The sequence below is a fragment of the Dendrobates tinctorius genome, unplaced genomic scaffold (assembly GCF_039654945.1).
Source record: "Dendrobates tinctorius isolate UK_male_01 unplaced genomic scaffold, ASM3965494v1 ptg000035l, whole genome shotgun sequence".
Classification (NCBI taxonomy): domain Eukaryota; kingdom Metazoa; phylum Chordata; class Amphibia; order Anura; family Dendrobatidae; genus Dendrobates; species Dendrobates tinctorius.
In genome coordinates, this window is record NW_027361703.1 from 26,683,744 (window position 1) to 26,710,555 (window position 26,812).

At 42.2% G+C, this 26,812-nt stretch overlaps 1 protein-coding gene across 1 annotated transcript in view; it reads left to right on the forward strand.

Annotated features, from left to right (window-relative positions):
* CFTR (CF transmembrane conductance regulator) overlaps positions 1-26,812 on the forward strand; it is a 240,217-nt gene that overhangs the window by 90,162 nt on the left and 123,243 nt on the right. Inside the window, exons 6-10 of the mRNA XM_073573354.1 lie at positions 10,097-10,260; positions 11,412-11,537; positions 11,861-12,107; positions 15,859-15,951; positions 16,279-16,458. Coding sequence (XP_073429455.1) covers positions 10,097-10,260; positions 11,412-11,537; positions 11,861-12,107; positions 15,859-15,951; positions 16,279-16,458 — 810 coding nt within the window. The remainder of the gene's footprint in view (positions 1-10,096; positions 10,261-11,411; positions 11,538-11,860; positions 12,108-15,858; positions 15,952-16,278; positions 16,459-26,812) is intronic.

Below are 26,812 nucleotides of genomic sequence, written 5' to 3' on the forward strand. Positions count from 1 at the left end.
GCCACTCCAGGACCTTGAAATGCTTCTTACGAAGCCACTCCTTCGTTGCCCTGGCGGTGTGCTTTGGATCATTGTCATGTTGAAAGACCCAGCCACGTTTCATCTTCAATGCCCTTGCTGATGAAAGGAGGTTTGCACTCAAAATCTCACGATACATGGCCCCATTCATTCTTTCATGTACCCGGATCAGTCGTCCTGGCCCCTTTGCAGAGAAACAGCCCCAAAGCATGATGTTTCCACCACCATGCTTTACAGTAGGTATGGTGTTTGATGGATGCAACTCAGTATTCTTTTTCCTCCAAACACGACAAGTTGTGTTTCTACCAAACAGTTCCAGTTTGGTTTCATCAGACCATAGGACATTCTCCCAAAACTCCTCTGGATCATCCAAATGCTCTCTAGCAAACTTCAGACGGGCCCGGACATGTACAGGCTTAAGCAGTGGGACACGTCTGGCACTGCAGGATCTGAGTCCATGGTGGCATAGTGTGTTACTTATGGTAGGCCTTGTTACATTGGTCCCAGCTCTCTGCAGTTCATTCACTAGGTCCCCCTGCGTGGTTCTGGGATTTTCTCTCACCGTTCTTGTGATCATTCTGACCCCACGGGGTGGGATTTTGCGTGGAGCACCAGATCGAGGGAGATTATCAGTGGTCTTGTATGTCTTCCATTTTCTAATTATTGCTCCCACAGTTGATTTCTTCACTCCAAGCTGGTTGGCTATTGCAGATTCAGTCTTCCCAGCCTGGTGCAGGGCTACAATTTTGTTTCTGGTGTCCTTTGACAGCTCTTTGGTCTTCACCATAGTGGAGTTTGGAGTCAGACTGTTTGAGGGTGTGCACTGGTGTCTTTTTATACTGATATCAAGTTTAAACAGGTGCCATTACTACAGGTAATAAGTGGAGGAAAGAGGAGACTCTTAAAGAAGAAGTTACAGGTCTGTGAGAGCCAGAAATCTTGATTGCTTGTTTCTGACCAAATACTTATTTTCCACCATAATATGCAAATAAAATGAAAAAAAAACAGACAATGTGATTTTCTGGATTTTTTTTTCTCAGTTTGTCTCCCATAGTTGAGGTCTACCTATGATGTAAATTACAGACGCCTCTCATCTTTTTAAGTGGTGGAACTTGCACTATTGCTGACTGACTAAATACTTTTTTGCCCCACTGTAGTAGCTTTATGGGAAGACATAAATAGAAATTATGTCTTTGTTTTTAAATGTTAACGTGCTGCAGAAATAAAGTGTTAACTTTATTTTGTGTGTTAATATGATTACAGTGATAACAAATTTATATAGTTTTATTTACAGTAGGTTTTTTACTTTTGTACAGTAAATAGTGTTTGAAAAGAAAATGGTTTATTTTTGTGCCATCATATTCTCAATGTAGCTGTGAAAAGGCTTCTTTTGTGTGAAAAGCTATGGTTTTCATTTGTACAATTTTGTGGAACACCTGACTTTTAGATCATTTTTAATTACATCCTTTGGGAAGTATAATTTGCTAAAAAACAGCAATTTAGTTTTATGTAAACACCACTCACCATTCGATATATATGACATGTTAACTTTATTCTGCAAGTCAATACAATAATCTCAATACCAGATTTCTATAGTTTTTGTTTTAAGTTTTGCTACTTTTGTATAAGCAAAATAATTAATGAGAGGATTAATAAAAACAGCAATTCTGACATTGTTTTTTATGTCTCCGTGGTGTTCACTCTGTGGGATAAGTAATAAAATAATGTAATATTACAGAATGCTACAGACTCGTCTATATTAAATATGAGTCGGTTTCTAAGGTTTTTTTTTCTTCAAAATATGACATTTTATTCAATTTCTTTTTTTAACCACTTTTGATCCCAAAACAATTGAATAGTTGCAAAAAAAAAACAAAATCAGATATTATTTAACAACCTACCCCAATCCAGTGATTTCTCACTGCCAGTGATGTCACAACCTCACTGCACATCACTGCTGCAGCCTATCACTGAACTCCGTGGCTCATGTCACCTACCGCAGGAGAGCCAGTGAGTTTAGTGAGTGTCTACTACTGTAAGGTGACCTGTAGTCATGAAGTCACTGCTACAGCCAAAATAAGAGACTGGAGCAATGGTGGGGAACGGTGCTCGACTGGGAGAGGGTGATTATGTTTTTTGCTTTTTTTTACAAGTATCCAATCATTTAAAGACAACTTTTATGAAAGTTGAAAACGCCTTTAAAAACTGATTATTGTACAATATTTATTGGTCTTAAACAGACTTGAACGTGCAATCTACAATGCAGTGTATTATGCTAGCCCTTCAGTGTTATACCATGGAATCTTAAGTTTAACTAAGGGAATTAGTGTCTTCAATGGCACCTACAATTTCAGCAGAAGGCTAATTATATGTATCAGCTGGGCTCCTACAGCAAATTGTATGGTATACAGTCCCCATGGCAGTACCCATGTAATCAGCATGGTGCATATATCCATCATTCATCGCTAGACTTAGTGCTACTGACACAGGACAAAATCCAAAGCTTCTGCATCTCCCTGACCTCCTTGAGTGCTGCTGGCCCTGGACCTATTACCCAATTAATATTTTATAAGTGAGATAAGTGTGCAGTTTAATATACAGTGTGTTCCGTACAATCCTGTGTTCGGTTTCTTCTTGTAACACTAGAATGTTATGTTAGTTGGAACAATGGTATCTAAGAATGTAATTATTACCTATTAAACAGTGTCCATGCCCAAGTGAGTAAAATTCAGAAGGCTCAAATTTCCAGGACTAGCAAGGGATTGGAGCTTATTAAACCACCAAAAACAATGATAATCCATTAAAACATTGGCTTTGATTGTTAGTGAAACTCACTGCATTATACTTCTTCCCTTGCTGCCTGATTTTAGATGTAATCAGTCTGTATCACATTTTTACCATCTTTATAGGGAATCTGTCACCCCCAAAATTCAAATTCAGCAACTTAAACATTTATATAGGGGACTTTTTGCCTATAGGATTAAACCAGTTATATTAATTTTAATGGTGTAATTGAAGATAAATTCATTCTGAATCCATTTGCAAATGAGGGCACTTTGGTATACCCTAGGAATGGCCAATGGGTCGGTGCACCAATATGCCCGCTACTCTTGATTTGACAGCATTGAGAATCTCACAGTTATTTTTTCCCTTACTCAAATCCCTATTCCTTTGTATGTTCTCTGACATTGTAAGACCCCCTTTACATGTCTGTTTTTTATGTCCATATGCTGTTCGTTTTTAAGGACCACAAATACGAACATACGCACACCCTTTGTGATCAGTGGTGGTGCGCACATATCAAGTATTTCGCACGTACTGTGTGTCCGTGTAAAAACTCACAGATGTCTCTTTTTTAAACATACCATGGGCAAAATGCATGCTGCACACATGCACACTGATGACACACGTACCAACGTACCGGTGCCTGGGAAAAAGCAGTACATTTCACGCTGTTCCCTGATGCCGGGTGCTGAATCCAATTCTCATCATTCTCGCCTGGTCTACCTTCAGTCAGAGAGACTAGGCCAGTTGTAGTCAATGGCCGCCATTTGTGTCTAGCGCTGACTACAACTGTCATCATTTTTGCCTGGTCTCCCTGCTGAGGGAAAGCCAACGGCTTGGGGCTGATGTTAACATTCTGGGAAGGGGTTAATAGCCATAAGGATTCTCAGGCTATTAATAACAGCTCACAGCTGTTTGCTTAGCCTGTACTGGTTGCTATAGGGGAGCCCCCCAAAATGATGTGGGGTCCCCCTATAATTACTAACCAGCAAAGGCTAAACAAGACAGCTGTGGACTGGTATTAATATCCTAGAAAGGGGCCATGAATATTGGCCCCCTCCCAAACTAAGAACATCAGCCCTCAGCCTCCCCAGAAATGGCGCATCCATAAGATGTGCCAATTCTGGCCCTCAGCCTTGCTCTTCCCACTTGCCCTGGTGCAGTGGCAAGTGGGGTAATAGTTGGGTTGATGTCAGCAGTTTTATGGTCACTGACTTCAAGCCCACGGGTTTGTAATGGAGAAGCGTCTATAAGACACCCCCCTTACTAACCCCAAAGTCAAATGTGATAAAGACACACAGAGAAAAGTAAGTGGGAAGAGCGAGGCTAAGCACCAGAATTGACACATCTCTTGGATGCGCCATTTCTGGGGCAGTTAAGGGCTGATATGCAATACCGTACTTAGTATGGGAGGGAGTTAATATCTATGGCAACTTACTAGGCTGTTAATATCTGCCCACAGCTGATATTAGTAACCTTTGCTGGTTAGAAATTGTAGGGGGACCATTCAATTGTGAGCTGTTATTAATAGTCTGCCGTTGGCTTTCCCTCAGCTGGTTATGAAAATTACAGGGGACCCCATGCTATTTAGTTATTTATTTTAAAAAATACAAATACAGAAAAATAAGCATGTGAAGCATTGGTTTGAAATCACACTGACATATTTCTATCTACTGTATCTATCTTCTGTAATGTTCCTCATCACTATCTCTATCTTTGAACATCTTTAATACATAAAACTCTTTAAATTCTATGCTGCATTATATTCCATACATTTCAAACTGACAGCACATGGACTCACAGACCCGGACAGCACATGGATGTCACAAACTGTACGTACACATAGATAGCACACGGAGACAGACCACAGATTTGACCAGTACTGTTTTTTCCAGTAGAAGAATCACCGAGACATGTGAAGGAGGCCTAAAAGTGCCCATAGCATCGGGGCAGGTGCACTCTCAGTGTGGGGCACGCTCAGATCTCAGCATCGGGGCAGGTGCACTCTCAGTGTGGGGCACGCTCAGATCTCAGGCTCCTCTTTGAAACCACTCAATCACTACATTTCTGGGTGTAGCAAGCAGGGGTCACAGACTGGCAGAGGCTGTAGATCAGAGCATACAACAATATGAAGTTCCCTAGGACTGTATTCAACCTTTTTAAAGCATTTTCATGTATACACAGCCTTAGTAATGTCAAATTGATTTTCACATGTATGGCTACAGGGAAACAGATGGAAAGCATTCTCCACTGTTATGCGGTCACATAATATCTGTACAGGATATTCAGTATTAATGGCTTTCTACCCCTACCTCTATTTCTAAGCTGCCAGCTGTGACATCCTCTCACTACGCAGATTCACCCCGAAATGACTGACTGCACCATACGATTTTGTGTGATACCTGCAAGGCATTATGGGGAAACTTATTGATCAAGCAATCAGTAGATTTGGGTTCCAGTACCATCTCTATGCTGATGACACTCAATTATACACTTCTTCTTCTTCTAATATCATGCCTGCCTTTTTGGAAAACACCAGTGATTGTCTTACCGCTGTCTCTAACATCATGTCCTCCCTCTATCTGAAACTGAACCTGTCAAAAACTGAACTCCTCATGTTTCCTCCCTCTACCAACCTACCTATGCCCGACATTGCCATTTCCGTGTGTGGTTCCACCATTACTCCCCAGCAACATGCCCGCTGTCTTGTGCCAGCAAGCACAGTTATTTTTTCCCTTACTCAAATCCCTATTCCTTTGTATGTTCTCTGACATTGTAAGACCCCCTTTACATGTCTGTTTTTTATGTCCATATGCTGTTCGTTTTTAAGGACCACAAATACGAACATACGCACACCCTTTGTGATCAGTGGTGGTGCGCACATATCAAGTATTTCGCACGTACTGTGTGTCCGTGTAAAAACTCACAGATGTCTCTTTTTTAAACATACCATGGGCAAAATGCATGCTGCACACATGCACACTGATGACACACGTACCAACGTACCGGTGCCTGGGAAAAAGCAGTACATTTCACGCTGTTCCCTGATGCCGGGTGCTGAATCCAATTCTCATCATTCTCGCCTGGTCTACCTTCAGTCAGAGAGACTAGGCCAGTTGTAGTCAATGGCCGCCATTTGTGTCTAGCGCTGACTACAACTGTCATCATTTTTGCCTGGTCTCCCTGCTGAGGGAAAGCCAACGGCTTGGGGCTGATGTTAACATTCTGGGAAGGGGTTAATAGCCATAAGGATTCTCAGGCTATTAATAACAGCTCACAGCTGTTTGCTTAGCCTGTACTGGTTGCTATAGGGGAGCCCCCCAAAATGATGTGGGGTCCCCCTATAATTACTAACCAGCAAAGGCTAAACAAGACAGCTGTGGACTGGTATTAATATCCTAGAAAGGGGCCATGAATATTGGCCCCCTCCCAAACTAAGAACATCAGCCCTCAGCCTCCCCAGAAATGGCGCATCCATAAGATGTGCCAATTCTGGCCCTCAGCCTTGCTCTTCCCACTTGCCCTGGTGCAGTGGCAAGTGGGGTAATAGTTGGGTTGATGTCAGCAGTTTTATGGTCACTGACTTCAAGCCCACGGGTTTGTAATGGAGAAGCGTCTATAAGACACCCCCCTTACTAACCCCAAAGTCAAATGTGATAAAGACACACAGAGAAAAGTAAGTGGGAAGAGCGAGGCTAAGCACCAGAATTGACACATCTCTTGGATGCGCCATTTCTGGGGCAGTTAAGGGCTGATATACAATACCGTACTTAGTATGGGAGGGAGTTAATATCTATGGCAACTTACTAGGCTGTTAATATCTGCCCACAGCTGATATTAGTAACCTTTGCTGGTTAGAAATTGTAGGGGGACCATTCAATTGTGAGCTGTTATTAATAGTCTGCCGTTGGCTTTCCCTCAGCTGGTTATGAAAATTACAGGGGACCCCATGCTATTTAGTTATTTATTTTAAAAAATACAAATACAGAAAAATAAGCATGTGAAGCATTGGTTTGAAATCACACTGACATATTTCTATCTACTGTATCTATCTTCTATAATGTTCCTCATCACTATCTCTATCTTTGAACATCTTTAATACATAAAACTCTTTAAATTCTATGCTGCATTTCATTCCATACATTTCAAACTGACAGCACATGGACTCACAGACCCGGACAGCACATGGATGTCACAAACTGTACGTACACATAGATAGCACACGGAGACAGACCACAGATTTGACCAGTACTGTTTTTTCCAGTAGAAGAATCACCGGGACATGTGAAGGAGGCCTAAAAGTGCCCATAGCATCGGGGCAGGTGCACTCTCAGTGTGGGGCACGCTCAGATCTCAGCATCGGGGCAGGTGCACTCTCAGTGTGGGGCACGCTCAGATCTCAGGCTCCTCTTTGAAACCACTCAATCACTACATTTCTGGGTGTAGCAAGCAGGGGTCACAGACTGGCAGAGGCTGTAGATCAGAGCATACAACAATATGAAGTTCCCTAGGACTGTATTCAACCTTTTTAAAGCATTTTCATGTATACACAGCCTTAGTAATGTCAAATTGATTTTCACATGTATGGCTACAGGGAAACAGATGGAAAGCATTCTCCACTGTTATGCGGTCACATAATATCTGTACAGGATATTCAGTATTAATGGCTTTCTACCCCTACCTCTATTTCTAAGCTGCCAGCTGTGACATCCTCTCACTACGCAGATTCACCCCGAAATGACTGACTGCACCATACGATTTTGTGTGATACCTGCAAGGCATTATGGGGAAACTTATTGATCAAGCAATCAGTAGATTTGGGTTCCAGTACCATCTCTATGCTGATGACACTCAATTATACACTTCTTCTTCTTCTAATATCATGCCTGCCTTTTTGGAAAACACCAGTGATTGTCTTACCGCTGTCTCTAACATCATGTCCTCCCTCTATCTGAAACTGAACCTGTCAAAAACTGAACTCCTCATGTTTCCTCCCTCTACCAACCTACCTATGCCCGACATTGCCATTTCCATGTGTGGTTCCACCATTACTCCCCAGCAACATGCCCGCTGTCTTGGGGTCATACTTGACTCCGAGCTTTCATTCACCCTCCACATCTGATCACTGTCTCGCTCTTGTTATCTGCACCTCGAAAACATTTCTAGAATTCGACCCTTTGTTGCTTTCGACTCTGCAAAATCTCTTACTGTTTCTCTTATTCATTCTCGTCTGGACTATTGTAACTCTCTACTAATCGGTCTCGCTCTTACCAAACTCTCCCCTCTCCAATCCGTCCTGAATGCTGCAGCCAGGATCATAGGGATTCCTCACCAATCACTATGCCGATGCCTCTACCTTGTGCCAGTCCTTACACTGGCTATCCATCCACTACAGAATTCAGTATAAACTTATTATCCTCACCCACAAAGCACTCCATGGCTCAGCACCACCCTACATCTCCTCCCTAGTCTCAGCCTACCACTCTACCCGTGCCCTCCGTTCTGCTAATGACCTGAGGTTGACATCCTCATTAATCAGAACTTCCCACTCCTGTCTCCAAGACTTTTCACGTGCGGCGCCGATTCTTTGGAATGCACTACCCAGGCTAATACGATTAATCCCCAATCCCCACAGTTTTAAGCGTGCGTTAAAAACGCAATTGTTCAGACTGGCCTATCGCCTCAACGTACTAGCCTAAATATTCCTGTGTGGCTCATTTCAAAATTTTTTACCATATCCAGCTTCCTTGCATCATGTTCTCACATGTTTTATGCATTTAATAGCCCTCTGTGTCTGTACTGTTACATATTTAGACTGTTAACTGGTTTATGCAGCAACAGGAACACCCGATTCTTACACTAAACAATAAAAACAATAAAAACAATAAAAGCAATTGTTACCATCCTCCTTTCGTGTCTCCCCTTTTTCCTTATAGATTGTAAGCTTGCAAGCAGGGCCCTCATTCCTCTTGGTATCTGTTTTGATCTATGTGTTTTTTGCTATGCTATGCTGTAATGTCTGTTGTCTGTAGAAGTCCCCTCTATAATGTATAGTGCTGCGGAATATGTTGGCGCTATAGAAATAAAATTATTATTATTATTATTATTATTATTATTAAACCTCGCCTCCTTATCTGGGCTCATGCGATCCTCTTTGGACTAATACAATCTTCTGCAATGTGTAAACTGGCAGCAGTGATTTTAGGTCAATTTTCATGGATCAAATTGCAAATTGTTCAAATTTGTCTTGTTCAATGCCTGAGACTAATTCAATCCACATCAGACCGATTTGCTCACCTCCAGTATCTACATTGCAGAATATGTTGTAGACTAAAATTAAAATTGAGTCTAAATGGAAATTTTAAGTGAATTTCAAATTAAAATAAAGGAACCTTTTTAGGATCAGCAGGTGCCTTGTACAGCATGAAACCTGTGTGTGGAATTTTGAGACACTTTGCTGTAGCCTGGCCACACTTAGCATCTATATTCGCTGCTAATTGAAACACTGATCTTATCTTGAAATTGTGAATTCTACTCTGCACCCTCCTAAGCTTGGAATACATGGATCTGAGTTTTTCTATTCAAAACAGCATTCCTCTGAAACTTGTTCTTGCCTAAACATGTGTAACTATATATGTAGCATACTGCAAGTGCAGTAATATACTCATGGACTGCAGTGTTCCCCAGTTTCCAGCGCTGCCCCAAGCCTCTTCTGTGCCATGTGACAGCTATTTCGACTCTCCAGATCACATTGGGGTTATGGCGGGGCTCTATAGGCTTACATTGTAGAAGAGACTTGTGGTGTGATCTGGAGAGTCAAAATATCAGTCACATGACTCATCTTCAGTGGAAGATGGTGTTTGGTGGAAGACAGTGATCGGTGGAAGACGGTGATCGGTGATTATATTACTGCACTTACGTTGCATATACATTTACCCTGGTTTAAGCAATAACAAGTTTCCTTGGAATGCAGCTGTACTAAACTAGCATACAACATCATATGGGTCTTCAATATAACCTTGAATGTCCAGGTGTAATGTCTGGAAACAGATAGCGATACTATGCCCACCTGAATCAAAACTAAGTGCAGTATTAACATTACTTGCAATAATGTTTCAACATAGTTTTTAACCGTAAGCCACCAAGTTTTCAATAAGTAAAATCATATTGAAATGCAACAAAGTTCCACAACAATTCTGCACTGTTGTTCCTACAGACTTACATGCAGATGACACTTGATGAACCTGTGTATCTATGTAATATTGTTACTCTGCGTTTATTTCTCATTTCATAGGGTCTGGCTTTGGCTCATTTTGTGTGGATCGCTCCTCTTCAGGTGATACTTTTACTGGGTCTCATTTGGGACTTGCTGCAGGCTTCTGCTTTCTGCGGTCTGGGCTTCCTTGTTATTCTGGCCTTGTTTCAGGCATGGCTGGGGCGAAGGATGATGAAGTATAGGTAAGATGTTATCATTTTTTCTGTTGTAATAATGAAATATGGTGTTATTTAAATTCTGAAGTGTTTTACAAATGGGTTACACGTGACATACAGCATCACCCAACTCAAACACTGAGAATATATCGTGGCACAGCTGTGAGTGGTGCTCAAGTAGGATCCCAACCCAAAAATAATATAAAGAAAACTTGGCACTCAACTTAGTAAACTGTTGAAAATTTTAATGCAGTCCAAAACACAATGTTTGGGTCCCAGAATGGACTTTCATCAAGTACCGACTGCTCAGTGTTTATGGTGTCCAATATGTTGGATGTAAAGAGGTCATTTAGACAACTGGTACTCCTTCTAGAGGTACAGTTAAGTGGTCAGTCCGTGTGCTGACCCAGGTTGCTATGGTGCAGTAACTAAGACTTGTAGGAGTCCTCTTATACATTTCTGGACAATATTTGTATGATGCAAAATATTCTTATGAGTCCTGATGTAAAAGCATTTGGACTGACCAGTGGTGGTCCAGTGGAGGATGTGCCCGGCTCACAACGCAGTATCACTCCAACAAGCGGTGGATACCACGTTGTGAGCCAGACACATCCCCCACTAAACCACCACTGGTCAGTCCAAACGCCTTTACATCAGGACTCATAAGGATATTTTGCATCATACAAATATTGTCCACAACTGTATAAGAGGACTCCTACAACTCTTAGTTATTGCACAATAGCAACCTGGGTCAGCACACGGACTGACCACTTAACTGTACGTCTAGAAGGAGTACCAATGCTCTAAACGATCTCTTTGCATCCAACATATTGGACACCGTAAACACTGAGCAGTCGGTACTTGATGAAGGACCATTCTGGGACCGAAACGTTGAGTTTTGGACTGCATTAAAATTTTCTACAGTTTACTAAGTTGAGTGCCAAGTTTTCTTTATACCAACTCAAATACTGGCACGCTGCCAAAACAAGCATTGCTATTGTTACTAAGCGGGTGTGTGGCTCCACCACTGTCAAGTAAACGATCTGTTGCATTGACATAATAATACTGATATGCTATATTATATACTGTGCATTTATAATTGATACGTATAGGAATCCTGGATCGTTACCTACAGAACTATATATTACATAGTTATTCTTTATGTTAATGTCTTATAGAGACAGAAGAGCCGGCAAGATCAATGAACGACTTGTGATCACTTCAGAAATTATTGACAATATTCAGTCAGTAAAGGCCTACTGTTGGGAGGATGCAATGGAGAAGATTGTTCTGTTGCTTAGACAGTAAGTACATTGTGTGCGGCTTTATATTATTCAGTCTTTTATTAGAATCAGACTGTGCTGAAATATCTGATTATTATGGCATGAGACAACTAGTCCTCTAGTGATAAACTCCTGCTGCTATAACACTGATTTTATTGATATCGTGGCAAGCAGCCTAGTAAGTGACACATCACTGGAATCAGGGTCTCTTCCCCTATGGCATGCTTTTCTCAGCTTAAATAAGTTGAAACCTGTTGACAGACTCACTCTAAGATTGCTTCTGAATTTGTATATACGATATCTGATTTAGCCTGAAACTCACAGTGTGGTTTGCTTTTACACAGGACGGAACTGAAGCTCACCAGAAAAGCTGCGTATGTGAGATATTTCAACAGCTCGGCCTTCTTCTTCTCGGGCTTCTTTGTGGTGTTTCTTTCCATTCTTCCACATTTACTAACTCATGGGATTACTATCCGAAAGATCTTCACCACCATTTCATTCTGCATTGTTCTACGTATGACTGTTACACGCCAGTTCCCCTGGGCTGTGCAGACCTGGTACGACTCTCTGGGAGTTATAAATAAGATCCAGGTATGCTTGTATATTGCTGAACAATAGGATCAGAACACTAGAAAGATTAAAGGATAAGATACATTTACAACACAGCATTTGTGTTAATCTGAGCAGTGAAATCACTCGGTAATCACGATAGTGAGATTTCTCATGCTCAGGTGGATGTTATCCAATATTCTTTACACTATAGAACTGAAATAATAACTGTCTTAATGATTTTTTCCCCATTTTATACCATTAAGAGGTAAATAGATTTTACTGCAGTACCATGAAAGCTTCCATTGTAAGCACTTATTGACATGTCAATATGACCCATGCCTATTTCATGACCTACTGTTATAGCAAAAGTAAGCTGCTTTCTACGGCTTTGTACCTGTACAGACTCAGAGAGGTACAGAGTTATATCACTTACTCATTCTGCCTGTATTAACTAAAAAAAAAAACTTCAGCACAACACAACCAAATTCAGTAGGCTCCATTAATTAAATATTTAATGAGGTGCTACACCTACATTTCATTTTACAAAGATCTCAGGCATTTAACTCGTTCTATAACTCTGGCCCCTGTTCTTTTTCCTGCTCGCTAAGAATTTGGCTTAGACATAAGGATTTTAGTAGATGTTAATGGCTTGTCCACTTTTAGGAACTTTTTTCACAGCAGTGATGTTTTGGGCCTGTCGCTGGGCAACACGGACTTTCAAATCCCTCCAAAGGTTTTCTATGGGGTTGAGATCTGGAGACTGGCTAGGCCACTCTAGGACCTACATGTGCTTCTTACGAAGTCACTCCTTTGTTGCCCTGATGGTGTGCTTGGGATCATTAACATGCTGAAAGACCCATCCACGTTTCATCTTCAATGCCTTTGCTGATAGAAGATTTGCACTCAAAATCTCATGATACATGGCCCCATTCATTCTTTCATGTACACGGTTTAGTCGTCCTGGTCCCTTTGCAGAGAAACAGCCCCAAAGCATGATGTTAGTTTCTACCAAACAGGCCATTCACTAGGTCCCCCCTTGGGTTTCTGGGATTTTTTCTCACCGTTCTTGGGATCATTTTGACCCCACAGGATGAGATCTTGCGTGGAATCCCAAATCAAAGGAGATTATCAGTGGTCTTGTATGTCTTCCATTTTTTTATTTATTGCTCCCACAGTTGATTTCATCACACCAAGCCACATGCCTATTGCAGATTCAGTCTTTCCAGCCTGGTGCAGGGCTACAATTTTGTTTCTGGTGTCCTTCGACAGCTCTTTGGTCTTCACCATAGTGGAGTTTGGAGTGTGACTGTTTGAGGTTGTGGACAGGTGTCTTTTAAACTGATAACAAGTGAAAACAGGTGCCATTACTACAGGTAATGAGTGGAAGTCAGAGGAGCCTCTTAAAAAAGAAGTTACAGGTCTGTGAGAGCCAGAAATCTTGCTTGTTTTTAGGTGACCAAATACTTATTTTCCACCATAATTTGTAAAATAAATGTTGCCAAATCAGACAAGGTGATTTTCTGGATTTGTTTTCTCATTTTGACTCTCATAGTTGTGGTCTACCTATCATGTCAATTACAGGCCTCTCTCATCTTTTTAGTGGGAGAACTTGCACAATTGGTGGCTGACTAAATACTTTTTTTCTCCACTGTAAGTAAGGAGATGGATATACCGCCCATGTTCCCCCTTGAAGACAACCATATTTTTCTATTGTTGTAATATGTATTGTGACATGTTTTATTCATGATGGTATTGTATTCTGCCCAACAGTAGGGAGAATTAGGATAAATAAAATAAATAATGTTTGGGACGTTATCCAGAGTGGGAGGAGCTATCTTGAAGGGACAGAAACAGTTTCCTGTCAGGACGTCAGATAGGGCCCAGTGTGTGTCAGAAGCAGTCCTAATGTATGGACAGTAAGCAGTGCCACTTGACATGGTTGTCCCAAAGCAAAAGGAGAATGAAGCAGTGGATAGAGTGGTCCGGAGTAAAGAGGAAAGAAAACTGAGAGAAGGACAGTGTTGTCAACCGAAGATGGGTCTGGGAGAGGACACCTAGCAGTATGGTCCAGAGTTTATAACTCAGAGAGGTAACGTGCCAGGATGATACAGAGAACGGGAGAGGAAGAGAATTTACCAGGTGACAGTTCCAAGGCAGAGAAGCTAAGTATCGGCCATATTGGCAAACTAGTTCTCTTGAGGGGAATGAAGACGTGTATAGTGAGAGCCCTATTCTCTAACTGGACTGTAGTATTGAACTGGGCTGTAGTGAAAGAGGGTGAAACAGTGGAGACAGAGGCCAAGTGCGTTTAGAGAATGTTATTGAGATTGTGTGTGAAAATGCTCCGTATTGTGAAGGAAAAGTTTCTCAAGCTGTGTACTCATTGTCTGTTGAACATAATCTCCATCAAGTTATTGTTCAGTAAAAAGTTTATTTTTGACTGATGGTCTCCCACATTGAACTGCTCAACATAATGTCCTGGGTAACCAAAGCCATTGATAACATGCTAGGTCATAGCGCCCCCTTAGACGAAGTCCACACCTAGCCAGGACCCCCACTATCATGCAACATGCCGACTCAAAAGAGTACCTGGCCCACTGCTACCACCCCGCGCCACGATACATATACATACACATTGCAGCTTACTGTATTTTGCGGTTTATAAGATGCACTGGATTATAAGACACACCCCAAATTTTAAGGAGAAAAATAGGAAAAAAACTTTTTTTTAATAAAATGATGGTGATCTTACAATCCATGCATCTTATTGCTTATCGGGGGTGGTGGCTGCTGTGAAGCGTGGTCCCAGGGTCGCTGTTGGCGGAGGCAGGAGTGGGGCGAACCTGCGGACCTCAGACTGGGAGAAAGGGGTGTTTAAATGAGCGATGCTGCGGGTGTTCGGTGGTGTGGGGGCCCCGCCAACATTTTGTGAAAGCCCGGGTTTCATGGTTTACTTTGCGGTGGACTCCGGGAAAATGGCCGCCGGGGGCGGCACATGCGCAGATGGAGATCTTGGTGCGGAGATCTCATCTCCAGAGATCTTAGTGCCGAGATCTCCATTTGTGCATGCGCCGCCCCCGGCAGCCATTTTCCCGGAGTCCACAGCAAAGTAAACCATGGAAGTGCGGGGGCTCCGGGCTTTCACAAAATGTTGGCGGGACCCCCGCAACACCGAACACCCGCAGTGTCGCAACTCCAAACACCCCCTCATCCCAGCCTGTGGCCTGCAGCAGTGCTTCACTCTTGCCTCCTCCAGCAGCGACTCTGGGACCCTGCTCTATCACGACCGGTAAGGTATAGTCGAATTATAAGACGCACCCCCATTTTCCCCCCAAATTTGGGGGAAAAAAGTGCGTCTTATAATCCGAAAAATACGGTATTCTGAAAAGTCGCTTAAAGTGATAAACTCCTCTTCAAAGTGGTACTAAGTAAATACTTGCATTCCCCTTAAAAACGAAAAAAAAATCTTTCCCCTGTATTTTGGAACGCAGACTTGTACTATTCCTCACTTATTCTTCCTGGAAACATGTCTATAAATTGAGTGTGTCACTCTACTGCCTCACATTATTCCATCTAAGAAACATTCAGCTATCAAGATTCTCTACTTTTTATTCCTTGGAGATTACAACTAGGAATGACTCCTAACATTCTTCCTAATCTGAGACCTAGGCAACGATCTTATTGTCAGAAGTGATCTTCAGGGCTGTTTGGATGGCATTTTGTTTGATGATGTTGATTTTTGCTTATACTTAAATAGATAGCACCTAATATATTTCAATATATTTAACAGGACTTTTTACAAAAAGATGAGTATAAGTCACTGGAGTACAACCTGACAACCACCGAAGTGGCCATGGAGAATGTCACCGCTTCCTGGGATGAGGTCTGTATGCTTGATTATTGACTCTATTTTGAATCCTTTTTTTAATTGTTTGTAATGGAAAAATCACTTTATTTTAAAACATTTCATTAATAATTGTAATATTTTCATACTTGGCAGTAACAGAATGCAGTGATTGTCGCTATCATCCTGTAATCTCACACATGGAATTCTGCCCTGGCTGTAGTACAGTTTACTCATAGTATATGCACTGCCGGCAAACACGGAGTTACAGCTGGAAACATGGCTAACAATGCATAAGAAAGCTTTTTCACCCAATTATAAAATCCCAGCACTAAAATGGTCATTTTTTGCATTATTTTCATACAGGGAATTGGAGAAGCCTTTGGAAAAGCCATGCTTGAAAATGGGGGCAATACTTCTAAGGAAGACCCCGATCTGTTTTTTAGTAACTTTACGTTGCACGTCACTCCGGTGCTTTCTAATATCAGTTTTAGTCTGGAAAAGGCACAACTTCTGGCAGTTGCAGGCTCTACAGGATCTGGAAAGGTATTTATTGTTGTTTTATAATATTTCTGTTATTTAGCACAAACTATATACAAAACAGATCTAAGTACCCAATGTACAGGAGGCAAACGTCTGTTCTTTATTGTGCCAACATTTTCCGCAGCAATGTACATAGTGATCATTCACAATAGTCTGTGTCTTCATTCAGCGTGAAGGAGATCACTTTTTGGTGGTACGGGGTAGGCTGCTCTAAAAAGTGCCATGGACGGACCCTCTGTTGAAATGTATGTCAGCGGAAGACAGATCAGAATATGGGTTAAATGTTACATACATCTTTACAGTAGACAATTGGATCTGTCTGATGTCAATAACTGTACTTTATATGGATCAAGTTTCTGCTTTTTCAGCTACAAATATCCAGATTACCAGCAAAGAGGTTAGGCCGTGTACATGCAGAGTTTTTCTAGGAGTTTTTGGAGGTGAAACTTAGCAGAAACGCTCTAAATCCTCCTTTAAATCTTAAAACTCCTCAAAGCCTTGAAGATTCTGCTCAGTTTCCGAAAACGCAGCAAAGTGACTCTGTGTGCACATAGCCCACAAGGGGTGTTCTGGTTTTGGAAATCCTCTGTTTCCCAGGTGCAGTTAATATGAAAACAACAAACTGTGCTTTACTCACCCTCTTCGGGTCCGGTGCAGAGTATGCGCTGCTGCTCCTGGTGTCTATGACTGTCTGCAGCGCTGACATCACACTGACAGCACTGCAGCCAGTAACTGAGCGCTGCACAAGTTAATGCGCTGAGCTCAGTGATTGGCTGCAGCTGTCGGGCGTGACATCAGTGCTGCAGACAATAAATGGCACATGGAGCAGCAGCAGGGACTCGGCACTGGACCCAGATAAGGGAGTAAACAACAGTTGTTTTTTTTGTGTTTTTTAAGCAAACTTCATCCTGAGAGAAAGCAAAAAACTCCTCTAAAGCATAAAATTCTGGTTCCTTGGAGCCACCGTTAATACTGCTATATTAATTAATTTGATGTACAGACAGAATGCAGTAAGCTCATTTAATAATAATGTTATAATAATTTTATTTCTGTAGGGTTGATCTATTCCACAGCACGTTACAATTCAGAATGTGCTGATTTGTAGCACAGATCCACATGTATATAATGTGGTCTAATTATGGATGGTGGGTTAAAGAAAAAAAGGAAAAATTGATGTTTTTGTTGTTCCAAAGCTCAATTTTGCTTTTATTAAAAAAATATAAAAGAAGTAATATGTGGTAGGACGAATATTCACATTACTTTAAGGCTTTATGTGTTTTGTCCATATCACTGGCTTCCAACAAGTGATTGTTAAAGGTAACGATCTGTTGTGATCAGTTCTGTTAGGTCACCCTCACTTTACTAACATAATACTAGAAGACATTGCACACAAGTGTCTGCACTCATTTGTATATACATGTGATATGCTACGTTAGTTCATGTCTATACTAAACTGTTTTCCCAAATGATCTGCGATTTACTCCTAAACCTTTGGCTCATTACTGACCTCAAAAACGAAGCCGGTGATAAGCCTGGCACTGAGCTGATACATGTAGCACCCTCCCTGCATTTCTCAACTCCTAGTTTTGATCAAGGTTGCTGTCTACTAATTAACTAAAGAATTATTGCCGCTTTCAGCGTGTGAACTGTAGTCAATCCTCCGATTATCTGCTGATGTGACATCTGGGAATATGATTTTACAAGGTGATATGTGGAGTCATTTGTCACAGCGCTAGGTATTAGCCGCTGACAAGCACAGTGCGGAGACTTTCCAACACAGGATTGTGTACGTCTCACTAGGACCTTTTTACAGCTTTTACAATTGGTTGTTGCATTTACCACTACTTCGAACTAACATTTGTTGAATTAAAAATATAATAAATTGATTATTTCATGTATATTATTATAAGTGGATGGCATTTTGGAAATTAAAACCAGGACAATATATTCTAATGGTACAACTCCTCACCTTTGCTTGCTGTCTCATGTGCTGCAATATATTCTAAAGGTATAACTCCCCACCTCTGCTTGCTGTCTGTCATTTGCTGCTTTAGCATGTTGCAACATATTTTAATGTACCTGATAATTCTTTGGTATAATTCATTTGTTGCATTGTATTTAATACTTACTGCTTTATATTCATGACAGCTATCACTCTAGATATTATCTGGTGGAAGGTGCAATAGCATATAGATGTAACCAGGTCTAGTGTCTTTGATCATCTAACCACCCCCTGGTGTGCTTGCTCCAGCTGCCAAATTATCCCAAACAAGCTCCCACAATCCATCTCTGCTGACCCAGTAGTGTGGCCTATATATTTAGTAGCATCCTAAGGGGTGCACGCAGTGTGAGGTGCTTGCATGCATATCCCCTCAGCAAAGCATTCCATTAGCTAAGCATCCAGAAGAAACAGTTATTACATGGCAGTTAGTGAGGGCAGGAGTCAGGTAACCCACACTTTGTACTCCCTTTTATCCATGTACTTTATTTCTGTCTTCCTGTGTTCCCTTGCCATCCACATTCACCGTCCCATCCCCCCTCCATCACCACTCATGCACATCAGCCCCTCTATACTTCCGCTTCCATTTTACAGCTCCCATGCACTTCTCACCTTCCTGAAATACCTCAGCCCATCTTTCCCAAACACATCGCACAAAAAAACTTCTGACAATTTCATTAACTACTTGCTCTTTATCTTTCTACTCCCACTGATTTCAGGGGAAATCTCCTCCAACCCTGGTCCACAATCCCCCAACCTCAACTCCTACCCTACCTCATATCGAAACCTTACTAACCTTATTAATATGAGTTGCACTCCTTCATCTCCTTCTTTTAATTGTGCCCTCTGGAATCCACGGTCTGTATGTAACAAGCTTCCTTTCCTGCACAACTACTTTCTGAAGAACTCTCTTAATGTGTTGGCCCTCACTGAAACCTGGATTCAGAATTCTGACACTGTCTCCCCTGATGCCATCTCCCATGGTGACTTACAATTTTCCCATTCCCCGAGACCCACAAACAGACTTGGTGGTGGAGTTGACAAACTCCTGTCCCTACAATGCTCTTTCCAGGTCATCCCCCCAGCTCCATCACTCTCATTCCCTACTTTTGAGGTCCACACCATCAGGCTCTTCCGTCCCCTCTCCCTCAGAGTAGCGGTCATATATCAGCCCCCAGGCTCACCCACCCAATTCCTTGACCACTTCTCAGCCTGGCTGCCGCACTTCATGTCCTCAGAACTACCAACCCTTATCCTGGGAGACTTCAACATCCCCATTAACAACTCCACTTTAACATCTGCATCCCAGCTTCTATCACTAACCACTTCTCTCGGCTTCTCACAGCTGTCAGCCTCTGAAACACACAAAGATGGTAACACCCTTGACCTGATTTTTGTCCGGCTCTGTTCAATATACTACCTAGATAACTCCTCGCTTCCCCTCTCTGACCACAACATTCTCTCCTTCATGCTCACAAATCCTCGCCCACCCCAGCACACTCCTACCTACCACACATTCAGAAGTCCACAAGCCATCAACCCTCATACACTTTCAGACTCCCTACACTCATCACTGTCCCAAATCTCCTCTTTTTCCTGTCCTGATCTGGCTGTACATCACTACAATGACACACTTAGAAGCACCCTTGACCAAGTAGCTCCCCTCACCCACAGAACCACCAAGCACAGAGTAAAACAGCACTGTCTCACATTGCAAACTCTACTTCTCCAGCGGTGCTCTAGGAGTGCTGAACGCTTATGGAGGAAAACTCGCACACCAGAAGACTTCATCCACTTCAAATTTATGTTAAGAATCTATAATTCTGCCCTTCACCTTGCCAAACAGAACTACTTCACCACCCTTATCTCCTCATTATCCAACAACCCCAAGAAATTCTTTGACAGATTTCATTTCCTCCTCAGGCTGAAAGCGCAAGCCCCTATCACAAACATTTGTGCTGATGTCCTGGCCTCCCAGTTTACAGAGAAAATAGATAATATCCCTCAGGAAATCCGCTCCCAGCCACCAGGTGCCGTGACTCCCATCCCTCCCTACATCTCCCCTGGCTTATTCTCCACATTTGATCACATCACAGAAGAAGTCTCCAAGCTCTTCTCGTCCATCTACATCTCCTCCAAGCTCTCTCTCCAGTTGACACAACTCACCTAACTACAATCTTTAATTTCTTCCTTTTCTCAGGCATTTTCCCCTCCTCCTTGAAACATTCTAGCATTACTCCATTATAAAAGAAACCCGCTCTCGACACATCCTGCACAAACAACTATAGACCAGTCTCCAATCTCCCCTTCATTTCTAAACTCTTGGAGCGAATGATTTACTCCTGCCTTACCCATTACCTCTCCACTCATTCCCTCCTATACCCATCACAGTCTGGTTTACGCCCCCTACATTCGACAGAAACTGCACTCATCAAAGTAACCAACGACCTTCTGACAGCTAAATGTAACGCTGACCACTCTCTGCTCATTCTTCTTGACCTTTCTGCAGCCTTCGACACTGTGGACCACCATCTCCTACTCTCTAGGCTCCAGTCACAAGGCATTAAGAACACTGCTCTCTCCTGATTCTCTTCCTATCTTTCTGACCGCTCCTTCACCGTCTTGTTCGCTTGCTCCACTTCATCTCCTCTTCCGCTCACTGTTAAGGTACCTTAGGGCTCAATCCTTGGCCCACTTCTCTTCTCCCTCTACACAGCCCCAATTGGATAGACCATCAACAAATTTGGCTTTCAGTACCATCTTTATGCTGATGACACACAACTATATATGTTATCCCCTGACCTTACCCCCGCTGTACTACAGAATGCCAGTGACTGTCTGTCCGCAGTCTCCAACATCATGCCCGCTCTCTATCTGAAACTCAACCTTTCCAAAACTGAACTTCTTCTATCCCTGCCGTCTACAAACTTTCCTAAATCTGACATTTTCCTCTCCGTGGGTGGCACCATAATAACACCCCAGCAGCAGGCGCGCTGTCTGGGTGTTATGTTTGACACCAATCTCTCCTTCACCTCCCATATACAATCTCTTGCCTGCTCTTGCCGCTTACACCTAAAGAACATCTCTAGAATCCACCCTTTTCTCTCCGTGGAAACAACAAAAACCCTCACTGTTGCCATGATCCACTCCCACCTGGACTACTGTAATGCTCTATTAATTGGCCTCCTCCTCACTCGACTTTCCCCTCTCCAGTCTATCCTTAATGCACCAGCCAGGGTCATCCATCTGGCTAATCAGTACTCGGACGCGTCCGCTCTTCACCAGTCGTTGCACTGGCTGCCCATTAATTATAAGATCCAATTCAAAATACTTGTTCTCACCCACAAAGCTCTCCCAGTGCAGCACCCCACTACATCTCCTCTCTCATTTCTGTCTATCGGCCTAGCCGACCACTGCGCTCTGGAAGTGACGTTCGACTAACCTCTGCACTAATCCGTACCTCCCACTCCTGACTTCTGCCGCGTTACGCCAATCCTCTGGAATGCTCTACCCCAAGAAATTAGGACCGGCCCCAACTTGCACAGTTTTAGGCGCTCCCTCAGAACACATTTGCTCAGAGCAGCCTATCATGTTCCCCAATCAGTCATTTTATGTGTAAGTGTGCATGTGTAGCCCATTCACTATGTCTATCTATCCCCCACTCCCTCAAGATGGCAGGACTATCATTGTAAATACATCACTGTAAATACACATCTGTACTTTTGTATCTGCCCCACCTCATTGTAGATTGTAAGCTCTCACGAGCAGGGTCGTGAGGAAGTGGTGATGGCCAACTCACTGAATGAATTTAAGAAAGGAATGGATGCTTTTCTTGTGAGTAACAGTATAGAAGGTTACAAATAACAGAATATTATAGGTAGATGGTTGACCCAGCTTAGGGGAAGGAATTTTTTTCCCTATGGAGAAAATTGGCTTCTACTCTCTGGGTTTTTTGCCTTCCCCAGGATCAACAATGCAGAACAGCTGCACTAAAAATAGGCTGAACTAGATGGACATAAGGTCTTCCTTCAGCCTTCAAAACTATGTTACTATGTCTTATTTTGCTTTAATCATTGTATTATTGTTAAAATTGTTACTTTTGACTGTTGTGTTTGAAACTGTTAAATTGTAAAGCGCCGCGGAATATGTTGGCGCTATATAAAGATTATTTTTAGTACATTGTATTTGGAATTATATAACAGACCAATGTTTTCTTAGTATGTTAAAATCCCTACAATAAGTAGATATCCAAATCTTCTAGATAAGGCTGATACTACCCCATGGACAGAAATAAGGCAATTCATGAATAAAAAAAAAAATCAGAAAATCAATTTGTAACTAAAAACAAAGTTCTTAATTTTGTTTTAAAGAAAATGATATGCAGTGGCTGAAAGTGAAGGGAGCCTGCCCCTACAACTCCACAAGCACTCCTAAGATAGATGTAGGGCACGTTATCTGACTTCCTCAAATAATGGGGTAGTAATTTTGCCTTTATAAAGTTTAATATCTGCTGAAATAATAAATTAAGGCATCTACTATACATTGTCAGCTAGCAATACTGCAGACTGCAATGACCTACACACATTGTGAGACCATTTCTCTAATCACTTATCCCATATACAGTGAAACTCCTATGAGATAGCTACCCGAACTTGCTTTAAAGAACCACTCCCATCAACATTTTTATCCCCTTAATATATTGCAGTCATCACTTTATATAGCACTGTGTACTTACAATTGCTCATTTTGCCTTTCTACGCAGATAATTCTTTTTGACATTAGGTCTATGACATTGGGACTTAGAGACTTCGCAGTGAGTAAAATTATAGTTCTAATGACGACTAGTGTTGAGCTATACCTTCCGATATCGGGAAATATCGGATCGGATTGGAGCGGACCGATACCCCAAAAATATCGGGTATCGCCGATTCCGATACCGAAACCCATGCAAGTCAATGGGGCACAAATATCGGAATGAAAATAAACCCTTTCTTTCCTTGCATATTAAGTTCAGGAGGGGGGGAAGAGTGTGGGCGAAGACTGTGCGTGTGTGTGTGTGCGGGCGGGGACTGTACGGGCCTCTCGGGGGTCTGTGCAGGCCTCTCGAGGGTCTGTGCGGGCCTGCCGGGGGTCTGTGCGGGCCTGCCGGGGGTCTGTGCAGGCTGCAGGGGGTCTGTGCGGGCCTGCCGGGGGTCTGTGCGGGCTGCCGGGGTCTGTGCGGGCCTGCCGGGGGTCTGTGCGGGCTGCCGGGGGTCTGTACGGGCCTGCCGGGGGTCTGTGCAGGCTGCCGGGGGTCTGTGCGGGCCTGCCGGGGGTCTGTGCGGCCTGCCGGGGGTCTGTGCGGGCCTGCCGGGGGTCTGTGTGGGCTGCCGGGGGTCTGTGCGGGCCTGCCGGGGGTTGTGTGTGTGTGTGCAGGCATCGTCCGATGGGACTGCAAGTCCCATCGGGCTATGCCTGCTACAATGACAGTGATTGACACATTAGCCAATGATGGGACAGTAGTAGTCCCATCATCCGGCTAATGTGTTGAATGTAAAAAAAACAAAAAACATACATACAACATACTACATACATACTACATACATACTAAATATATACAACATTCATACAACATACATACATACATACTACATACATAATTCATATATACAACATTCATACAACATACATACATACTACATAATACATACTTCATATATACTGTACTACATTCATACAACATACATACATACTACATACATACTACATATATGCTACATTCATACAACATACATACATACTACATAATACATACATACTACATATATACTACATTCATACAACATACATACATACATACTACATATATACTACATTCATACAACATACAGTACATACATACTACATACATACTTCATATATACTACATTCATATAACATACATACATACTACATACATACTTCATATATACTACATTCATACAACATACATACATACTACATACATACTACATATATACTACATTCATACAACATACATACATACTACATACTACATACATACTACATATATACTACATTCATACAACATACATACATACTACATTCATACTACATATATACTACATTCATACAACATACATATATACATAGTACATACTACATACATACTACATAAATACAACACACATAAAACATGCTACAGACATACAACATACATACTACATACATACTACATACAATACATTCATACAATACATACATATAGCTATACAGTACATATAACATAGAGTACATACTCACTATCACTTGTCACTTTGATCCCCGAAGCCATTGTCATCTGTAAAAAATATTAAAATAACAAACAACCAATATACTCCCTGATCCGCAGAAATCCACGAGTGTCCCACGACGATCTCCCGTGGAGAACAGCAGCATCAGCTGATGCGACCGCTCTCTAGGGGCTCCAGGAATACAATGACGGGAGGTAGGTATCCTTCCGCACTGTATTCCTCCACCACTGTAAAAAAAATAGTCCCTAGTCTCACTTTTGGCATTGCTGTGTGAGAAAGTTCCCACGCAACTTTTGCCATAAAGTGAGACCAGTGAACTATAGTAACCTCTCAGTGATGCACTGCAGGAGATCGTCATGGGACACTCGTGGATTTCTGCGGATCAGGGAGTATATTGGTTGTTTGTTATTTTAATATTTTTTACAGTGAGATGACACTGGCTTCGGGGATCAAAGTGACAAGTGATGGTGAGTATGTACTCTATGTTATATGTACTGTATGTCTATATGTATGTATTGTATGAATGTATGAATGTATTGTATGTAGTATGTATGTAGTATGTATGTTGTATGTATGTTGTTTGTATGTAGCATGTTGTATGTATGCTGTGTGTATGTAGTAAGTATGTAGTATGTATGTATGTTGTATGAATGTAGTATATATGTAGTATGTATGTAGTATGTAGTATGTATGTATGTTGTATGAATGTAGTATATATGTAGTATGTATGTATTATGTAGTATGTATGTATGTTGTATGAATGTAGTATATATGTAGTATGTATGTATGTATGTATGTTGTATGAATGTAGTATATATGTAGTATGTATGTAGTATGTATGTTGTATGAATGTAGTATATATGTAGTATGTATGTATTATGTAGTATGTGTGTATGCTGTATGAATGTAATATATATGTAGTATGTATGTAGTATGTATGTATGTTGTATGAATGTAGTATATATGAAGTATGTATGTAGTATGTAGTATGTATGTATGTATGTTGTATATATGTAGTATGTATGTAATATGTATGTAGTATATGTGTTTTTTTTTGTTTTTTTTTACATTCAACACATTAGCCGGATGATGGGACTGCCACTGTCCCATCATTGGCCAATGTGTCAATCACTGTCATTGTAGCAGGCATAGCCCGATGGGACTTGTAGTCCCATCGGACGATGCCTGCACACACACACAACCCCCGGCAGGCCCGCACAGACCCCCAGCAGCCCGAACAGACCCCCGGCAGGACCGTATAGACCCCCGGCAGGCCCGCACAGACCCCCGGCAGGTCCGCACAGACCCCCGGCAGCCCGCACAGACCCCCGGCAGGCCCGTACAGACCCCCGGCAGCCCGCACAGACCCCCGGCAGGCCCGCACAGACCCCCGGCAGGCCCGCACAGACCCCCGGCAGGCCCGTACAGACCCTCGGCAGCCCGCACAGACCCCCGGCAGGCCCGCACAGACCCCCGGCAGCCCGCACAGACCCCCGGCAGGCCCGTACAGACCCCCGGCAGGCCCGCACAGACAGTTAACATGGCTAACACAACTGGCTCATTGCATTATGGGAACTTCCGATTCCGGTATTCGATATTGTAAAAATATCGGAACTCGGTATCGGAACTCCGATACATCAAATATCGGCCGATACCCGATATTTGCAGTATCGGAATGTTCAACACTAATGACGACTCATTCAGGGAAAAGGGATTTCTTGTTTCTACATAGAGCTTAGAAGGATTCAACTAGTCAGTTTTTAATAACATGATGTCATAGATCTAATGGAAAGGAGAAGATTTAGCTGGGAAGAAAGGCAAAGTGAGCAATTTTAAGTACACAGCGCTATATAATATGATGATTGCAATATACTGTATTAAGAGAATAAAAACTGGGAGTGCATCTTTAATATTCTGGTCTTGTTAAAGAAATGGTCTATTCAAGCAGTTTCACTGTATTGAAATGGTAACCACAGAAAAGAATAACATATACAATGGGGAAAATTGCTGATTTTGCAAGTTTCCCACTTGCAAAGAATGGAGAGGTCTATAATATTAATTGTAGGTACTCTTCAACTGTGAGAGG